This window comes from Elephantulus edwardii, unplaced genomic scaffold, assembly GCF_000299155.1.
Source record: "Elephantulus edwardii isolate Elephantulus edwardi_28Jun2011 unplaced genomic scaffold, EleEdw1.0 scaffold00048, whole genome shotgun sequence".
Classification (NCBI taxonomy): Eukaryota; Metazoa; Chordata; class Mammalia; order Macroscelidea; family Macroscelididae; genus Elephantulus; species Elephantulus edwardii.
In genome coordinates, this window is record NW_006399798.1 from 1,020,052 (window position 1) to 1,028,455 (window position 8,404).

The following is an 8,404-nucleotide window of genomic DNA, read 5'->3' on the forward strand; positions in this document are numbered from 1 at the left end:
GCGCCCGGAGGGTCCTCTTATATCCACACCAGGAAGCGCCTTGATACCTATGGTGGGAAGATCTTCAAGGAAAGGTGAGCTGGCAGGTGCTGTCTTTACAGGCGCTCTGATGGCTGATGAGTAAGGAGCTACGCTGCCAACCCAGGGGAATGTGCTTCAAATCCACCTGCTGCTGGGTTATTATAGATGCTGGATTCTACATACAACATGTATTGTACATATAGCATCTATACATACAGATGCTGTAGGAGGCAAGGCCCCGCCTCCAGAACCCACAGGGTCCTTCCCCGAGCTGGCACCTGACTGTGGACAGCTTGTCTCCTAAACTTTAAGACAGTCAATCTCTAGGGGAGCTCTGGTGGCCTAATGGTAAGGAGCTGCAACTACAATCCCAGAGGTGCATGGTTCGAATCCACCAGATGCTCTGCCAGGGAAGGAGGGACAATCTCCTCCTGTACCAGTCAGATCTGATTTGATGGTACACTCACACAAAAATAATAAAAAAAAATAAGACAGTCAATCTCTGTGATACCATCACGGGCGGGATCGTTGTTACAGCAAGCAGCACTAGATGACTAAGACATTTCTTAAACACATGAACAGAAAATAAATAACATAGATACAAGTTATATATGAGTTAAAGCTTCAGAAATCTGCTGAAGAGTCAGCTGTGAGTGGGTCTTGACTTGTCAGCCATGACCGCATGCGTGACCAGAGCGTGCATATAAGCATGTACATGGATTAAAAATGCAACATATGGGTTCATTCCCTGGCATCTCCACAAAAAAAAAGCAACAAAAAAGTATACAAGAGACCATATAAACATGCACAAATTTTATCTTACTTATAAACACAAGTCTCATACATAACCATAATATAAATCGTATGTGTAAGAATATAAATGAATGCATAAAAACAGCTGACCTGCTGTGGTCACCAAACTCAGGAGAAGAGGATGCCATCTCTTTCTTCAGCTCCCTGCAGATTTGGAAATTCACACAGCACAGACTTGGACCTGCACACAGGCATCAACACCTGCTGCCAAAGGGTCAACACTGCACGTTCCACACGGATCACAGCTCAACAGCAAGAACACAGATATTCTCACCACTGAATCAATAGGTGATATCATGACAGACTAAGAAGAGATTGAAACTGTCAATCACTCCATGTAACTTTTTTCTTCAATACATTTGGTCCCAGCAGTCAGGAGACATACTGAAATGGGAAAGTCTGCAGTCGGAACCTCTCCAAATTACTGAGGAGAGATAATGTTAGTTTGAGGAGTAAGGGCACCTGATTCAGACCATAGTCTTTTCAATCATCTTCTAGGCATCTGAGAGCAGGACAATGAATAAGGATGACAGAAGAACTGATGTCTTTGAGTTGTGGCGCTGAATATCCCTTGACAAGGAGCCACTGTGCTCCTTGGATGGTGAAGCTACATCTCACATACTTTGGACATGTTGCTGGGAGAAGCTATTCCTTGGAGAGGGACATCATATTTGAGAAGCTGGAGGGACAGTGAAGGAGAGGAAAACCCTCCACCCTTGACACAGTGACTGGAGCAATGGGTTCGAGTGTGTAAGACATTGTGAGGTTCTGTTGTTCATATGTTCACCTAATAATAATAAATCAGAAACAAACATTCTTTTCTTTAGAAAAACTTTTCTATTTACCAAGGGTTTATCCTAAGCCAGGGTGTGTGTGTGAATTATTTTAAGGTGTTCAGAGAGACAAGAGCTCCACAGTGGTTCCCTCATAATAAAGCAGTCTGCCCCCTCCCCCAACCTCTCTCCAAGGACCAGGGACAACACATGGGGCTGACGGGACAGAGACGAGACCTCCACGTGTCTGCTCCCGCCGCCTGCGTCCTGGAGCCCGGCCAGAGCTGCACCCCGCCCCCGCCGATCAGCCGAGCTGGTTGCCGGCTCATGGAGTCGGCGCCTCCAGGGGCCAAGGGGTTAAGGGCTCAGGCTGGGCCCTTGGGCTCAGCTGTTCCTCCGGGACGGGGCAGGCTCCAAGCTGCGCTATTCCGGGGCTCTGATGGCCACAGGCTATTTATAGCGCTGGGGGGCTGGCCCTCCCCACAGAGACAGCTCTGCCGCAGTATCACCGCTGTCACCGCACCTCCGCAGCACTCAGGGCAGCGGGTGAGGCCGAGGGCGCTGGGCGAGGCAGGCACAGGCCATGGGCAGCCCCGAGCCCCCCGGGGGCGGCTACCTGCACCTGGCCGCCGTGGCCTCCCCCGTGGGCACCGCCCGCCTGCTGCAGCTGGCCTTTGGCTGCACCACCTTCAGCCTGGTGGCGCACCGGGGCGGCTTTGCGGGCGTGCAGGGCACCTTCTGCGTGGCCGCCTGGGTCTTCTGCTTCGCGCTCTCGGCGCTGGTGCTGGCCTGCGAGTTCACGCAGCTGCACGGCTGCCTGCGCCTGTCCTGGGGCAACTTCACGGCGGCCTTCGCCATGCTGGCCACTCTGCTCACGGCCACGGCCGCCGTCGTCTACCCAGTCTTCTTCACCCGCTTGCGCTGCCCGGCCGAGCCTGAGGGCTGCACCGCTCGGGACTTCCGCCTGGCTGCCAGTGTCTTCGCCGGCCTGCTCTGCCTGGCCTATGCCGCCGAGGTGGCCCTGACGCGGGCCCGACCCGGTCAGGTGGCCAGCTACATGGCCACGGTGTCGGGGCTGCTCAAGGTCGTCCAGGCCTTCGTGGCCTGCATCATCTTCGGGGCGCTGCTTTATGACAGTCGCTACACACGCTACGCGGCCACCCAGTGGTGTGTGGCCGTCTACAGCCTGTGCTTCCTGGTCACGGTGGCCGTGGTGGCCCTGAGCGTCATGGGCTGCACGGGCGGCCTGGGCTGCCCCTTTGACCGCCTGGTGGTGGTGTACACCTTTGCAGCTGTGCTCCTGTATCTCAGTGCCGCTGTCATCTGGCCCGTCTTCTGCTTCGACCCCAAGTACGGCCAGCCCTGGCGACCGCTGGACTGTGCTCGGGGCCACTGCCCCTGGGACAGTCAGCTGGTGGTGGCCATCTTCACCTACGTCAACCTGCTGCTCTACACTGTGGACCTGGCCTACTCCCAGAGGATCCGCTTCGTGCCCGCCTTGTAGCCCCAGCCAGGCCTGGAGGGGAGCCTACCCGGGAAGCCGGAGGGCGTGAGGCTGGACAGACATGGTGAGCACACCCCCTCCAGGCAGGCAGAGCTGTCTCCCACTTCTGGCTGCTCTGTGGCCTGGGCCACAAAGGGTGGAGGAGGAACACACAGGGCGTAGGGCAGAGGGGCAGAGACTCAGGACTGTCAGGCAGGGGAAGAACAAGCGCCTGGTGGCCAGGGCACCCTTCTCCACTCGTCCGCCTCGCTGTGTCCGTCTGTCCTCACTGTCCCCCTTGCCTCCTCTCTTCTGTTCCTCCCTCTCCTGTCTCTCCCCCATCCTCTCTTCCCATTTTGTACTCTCTATCCCCTCCTCTGTCCTCCCCCGTCCTCTTTCCCTCCTCTGTACTTTCCCCCCAGTCCTCTCCCCGCTGTCCTCTCTCTCTCCCGCCCTCTCTTCCCCTCTTCCTCTCTCCCCCCTCTTCTTCTCTACCCCCTTTCCTGTCTCCCCCCTTCCTCTCTCCTCCGTCTTTCCCCTCCTCTGTCCTCTTCCCCGTCTGTTCTCTCTCCCTCATCTCCTTTTCCTTTAAACCAGACTAAACCAAACCCAGCTATAGTGGACTGCACAGTGCAGTGACCCTACAAGACAGCTCAGCCTAGCCCACAGGAGTCCTGGACTGTGGTCTTTAAGAAAGTATATGGCCACACTGTTCTACAAGTGTGCTCTCCGGGTGTGCTGCTGGTCGGTTTGAACCACCAACCTTTCACCAGCGTCCTTGATTCCTTCTCTCCCTCAGTTCTTCCCACTTCTCCATCTTTCTCCCCTCGCCCTGCCTGGTCCTTCCTGCACAGGTCTGGCTGCTCGGCCACGGGGTTCTGTGGTGACCCATTCTGCAGATGGGACTGAGGCTGAATGACGTGAACAAGATGAGCTCGTGCATCCAGCCATGTCAGGCTGAATCTGGATACAGTCCACACAGGTGGAGGCAGGGCCAGCAAAGGCCCGGAGGGGAGGCTGCGCAGCAGAAAGCTCATGGGCAGATGGACAGAAGGACACCACCTGGCACAACAGCGACCAGCCTCACCAGGACCCCAGGAGTGCACTCACATGGGCCTGTGGGCCCAGGAGACCCAGTGCTAGAACTTGATCCTGACTCCAGGCTTGTGGCCCACTGGCACTTCGGCCTGCTCTGATGACCCAGTGACCCAGGGGATCTGACCTGGTGGGGGTGCTGCCGGAGAAGGACCACCCATAGCCTCTGGGAGGGCGGAGCATGAGCACTGGGCGTCTTCGAGCCTCAACATCCAGCTGTCCTGACCCCCATGGCCTCGGGGCCATCACCCTCCACTCTATGGCCAGCTCCTGGAGGAAGTGTGGACCAGCCTAGGGCAGAGCAGGCCTCCGGTCACTCCTAGCCCTGAGCCCAGCCCTGCACCCAGGACTGGCCATCCCGGACGGTAGGGCAGGAAATAAACACCCACACTGATCTGCATCTGGCTTGGCCTAGCCGTCTGCCATCAGTGGAGGTTGCCAACTTTACCTGAGGCTACCTCCTCCGAACACCTGGGTTCTAGCTGAGAGCGGGCAGCTCTGGGGCAAAGGGAAGGCTGGAAGCTTGCTGGCAGGAGTGCTGAACCTCTGACGAAGGGGTCAGTGGCCTTCTGCTGTATGGAAAGGTCTGGTGACTCAGAGGGGCGTGGTGGGAGGAGCTGGAGGAGTGGGAGGACGTAGAGAGTTTGCCTCCAACAGCCCTCTGCAGCCTCTTCTTCCTGCAGTACCCAGGGCCCAGTGTGGTCTTCGGGAAGGCAGGGTGCTAGTTCCTGAAGTCAGAACCTCAGCAGCTTTTGGAAAGGGCTCTAGTCTGTGGTCTCCACATAAAACAGGAGGTGGGAGCCAAGCCTGTTGAAGCTGGGGTCACCCACTTCCCAGACAAACTCGGCCCACTGTCCCCTACTCAGATGGGCAGACTCCCCTGCCAGGCAGCTGCAAGTGTCTTAGGGCCCCTCCTGAGTGCCAAGCAGGGCACGGGTCATGGCACAGGTGACAAGGAGTCCTGAGGTCCCTTCTTCCTGACTCGGCATCGTCCAGGGAGAGGCTCTGGACCCCTTTCCTTTCCTGTCACTCCCCAGGCCTCCATCTCCTTGCCCAGCAGATTGTGAAGGTGCTCACAGACCTTGAAGTTCAAAGGATGTGAGGGGATGGTGAGGTGGGGGGGGTCAGTTGCTGATGAACCCCTCGGGTGGTGCCAGCAGGCAGCTCACTGGCTGGACCCTGGAAATGTGCTTTGTTGTGCAGTCATCGTGGTGAGAAGACATACAAAGGAACACACCACAGTTCAAGCATGCCCACTGCCCAGGCTGGTCTGGGGTCCGGGGGAGCTGCCAGCAGTTCAAGCATGCCCACCGCCCAGGCTGGTCTGGGGTCCAGCCGGCTCTCAGGGAGGCCCTGAGGGCTGCTGTGCTCTCTGTAAGGGCCTGCTTTGAGCACAGGAACACAGCCCTTTCACAAGGAGCTCTGTCCACTGATGGTCCACCATGGGCTCTGCAGTCTGGGTGGCACTAGGGGCCTCCCCCAGGCTGTGGGCTTTGGACAAGAGGATGCAGTCCCGTCTGTGCGTGGCCTGGAACCCTGCCACGCAGCAACTCACTGCTTGCTGTCAAGTCCACTGAGGGGATGGAGACAATCCACCTTTCTCTCATGAAATGACTGGTAGTTGCAGACTTAGGTAAATAAGCTGCGGGGCTGTGGTGATAGTGGAGCCAGAGAACACAGGCCTAGGGCTTGGGCAGAAACACTGGGCTCCTGTAAATAGTGTTAAAATATCTTCTTTACCATCTAAGTGAGTCAAGGATGTGTCCTGTCTGCACACCTTTTCAATCTATGGGAATAGATCATTTGGGAGCTGGGCTTTTTTTTATTTTTTTTTAATTTTTTTTTGTTTGTCCACGACCTTTATTGTCACAGGGCTACTTGAGAGGGATGAAGCGGGAGGAGTGGGTGGCGCCGATGCCAGGCCAGCCGTGCTTGACGGGCTTGTAGGTGATGGAGAATTCACCCAGGTAGTGTCCGATCATCTCGGGCTTGATCGCCACCTGGTTGAAGGTCTTGCCGTTGTACACGCCCACCATGCTGCCCACCATCTCGGGCAGGATGATCATGTCCCGCAGGTGCGTCTTCACCACCTCAGGCTTCTCCATCGGGGGCGCCTCCTTCTTGGCCTTGCGAAGCCGCTTCAGCAGCGAGTGCTGCTTTCTGCGCAGACCCCGGTTCAGCCGCCGCCGCTGCCGAGCGCTGTACAGCTGCATCAGCTGCTCGTAGGACATGTCCAGCAGCTGGTCTAGGTCCACGCCGCGGTAGGTGAACTTGCGGAAGGTCCGCTTCTTTTTCTGCTCCACTTCCGCCATCTTGTCGGAGCCTCGGGAAAAGTTTTTTTTTAAAAAATTACTATTATTTGTGTGTGTGTGTGTCTGTGTACCGTCAAATCAGATCTAACTGGTACAGGAGGAGATTGCCCCTCCTTCCTCGGCAGAGCATCTGGTGGATTCGAACCGTGGGAGCTGGGCTTTATGAAGAGGAATGTGGCATCAGGATTGGAGGAAGACTCATCTACAATCTAGGTTATGCAGATGATACAACCTTCTTTATGGAAAATGAGAAGGACCTGAAGAAGGTCAAGGACTGTCGTCTTCAATATAGATTGAAGCTCAACATCAAGAAGACAAAGATTCTCACCATTGGGCCACCTGGCAGCACCATGATAAATGGAGAAGAGATTGGGGTTGTTAACAATTACAGCTTGTTCAGTTCCACAATCAACACTCTTGGCACCAGCAGTCAGGAAATCAAAAGATGAACTGTATTGGGAAAATCTGCTGTCAGGGACCTCTCTAGAGTACTGAGAACAATGCATGGCTATAGTCTTCACAATTACTTGCCATGCATCAGAGAGCTGGGCAATGACTAAGGATGACAGAAGAAGAATTGATGCCTTTGAGTTGTGGTGCTGGAGAAAACAAATAGGTCTGTCTTGGAGAGGGTGAAACCAAGTTTCTCCTTGGGAGGCTAGGATTTTGAAGTTGTCTCACATATTTAGGGCATGTGCCCAGGAGGGTCCAATCCTTGGAGGACATATGCTCAGAAGGGTGAAGGGACAAGGCAGGAGAAGATGACCCCAGATAAGTTGGCTTGATACAATAACTGGGGCAATGGGGGTAGGTGTGTCAAGGTCATTAAGACTGTCTCAGGGAAGGGTAGACTTCAGAGCTGTTGTACACAGGATTGCTATGAGTTGCAGGTGACTTGATGGCACATAACCACCACCACACCATCTAAGATGTAGGTGGGGCTAATAAAGAGCCCACTGTCCCTCAGAGGGGACACAGAGTCAATGAAGGCAGCCTTGCCTACATCATGATGTCTTCATTCCCTGAAGCCAAACTAGCCTTCACTCTAATGCAGACCCCTTCACAGCCCTGAACCCACCTGAGGGTGGAGGCAAACACATGGAGTCTGTCTCCGTATGCCGAGGGACCCTGAAGGCAGAGGGGAAAGAAAGGCCTGGGCTGGGGGGAGAACAAGAGTGGGAAGCAGGCTGGGGCCATCACTGAACACCTGCTGTGGTATACACTCGCAGTGGGGCAGGTTAGGCTCAGGTATGGAGAAAGGCAGTGCTGGCTTCAGGGAATGGAACCAGCGACCTTTCCAGGTTCCCTCTCACCCACTGTGGACAGTTCTCTCCATAGCAAAGGAGTAAATCACACCATGGAAATGAAACCGGCGAGTTTGTCAGAGGTGGGGTCTTCAGAAAGTCGGAGAGAGCTTGCACCGGGAGAGTATTGGAGTATCGTCCCCTGCGTCACTCAATTGTAGGCAAAGCAGCTGCCCGGTTGGGGTATGTTTAGCAATGTATGTGCTCTACGAAGACAATAAAAAAAGAAACTATTTTTAAAAGTGACCCCCCCCTAAAAAAACGGACGACGTTTTCAAATCAGTGCTACATTTTCAATATCCACATTTAGCAAATTGTTCCCAACAGGCGAAAGCAGTCTGGAAACCACACAAAGAAAGATTGTAAGCAAAACCCAGAGACCGCGGGGGTCACCTGGGACCCCACCCCTGGCCTACTCGGCCCCTACTCATGCCCGGTCCTCTCTGGGCCCCCCACAGGTCGCGCCCTCAGCTCCCTCACTACCCCCCCCCTTGCGCCTTGTGCCCTCAGCCTTCCCCGCACCTTCATGTACCACCTGGGCTGAGCCCCCAGTTCCCTCGCCCCCCGCGGGGTTGCACCCCAGCTCCCTCGTCCTCGCGCCCC

General features: G+C 55.4%; 2 protein-coding genes across 2 annotated transcripts; one reads left to right on the forward strand and one right to left on the reverse strand.

Annotated features, from left to right (window-relative positions):
- The first annotated feature begins 2,190 nt into the window (after positions 1-2,190).
- MYADML2 (myeloid-associated differentiation marker-like 2) lies at positions 2,191-3,111 on the forward strand. The gene has a single exon (XM_006886136.1). It carries the CDS (start codon positions 2,191-2,193, stop codon positions 3,109-3,111), a length of 921 nt encoding a protein of 306 aa, XP_006886198.1.
- Positions 3,112-6,059: 2,948 nt separating this feature from the next.
- Positions 6,060-6,505, reverse strand: LOC102850974 (40S ribosomal protein S15-like). Its single transcript, XM_006886137.1, has one exon. It carries the CDS (start codon positions 6,495-6,497, stop codon positions 6,060-6,062), a length of 438 nt encoding a protein of 145 aa, XP_006886199.1. The 5' UTR covers positions 6,498-6,505.
- Positions 6,506-8,404: the final 1,899 nt, after the last annotated feature.

Coding starts and splice junctions, on each gene's coding strand:
- MYADML2 (XM_006886136.1), top strand. CDS start 2,191: ATGGGCAGCCCCGAGCCCCCCGGGGGCGGCTACCTGCACCTGGCCGCC.
- LOC102850974 (XM_006886137.1), bottom strand. CDS start 6,497: ATGGCGGAAGTGGAGCAGAAAAAGAAGCGGACCTTCCGCAAGTTCACC.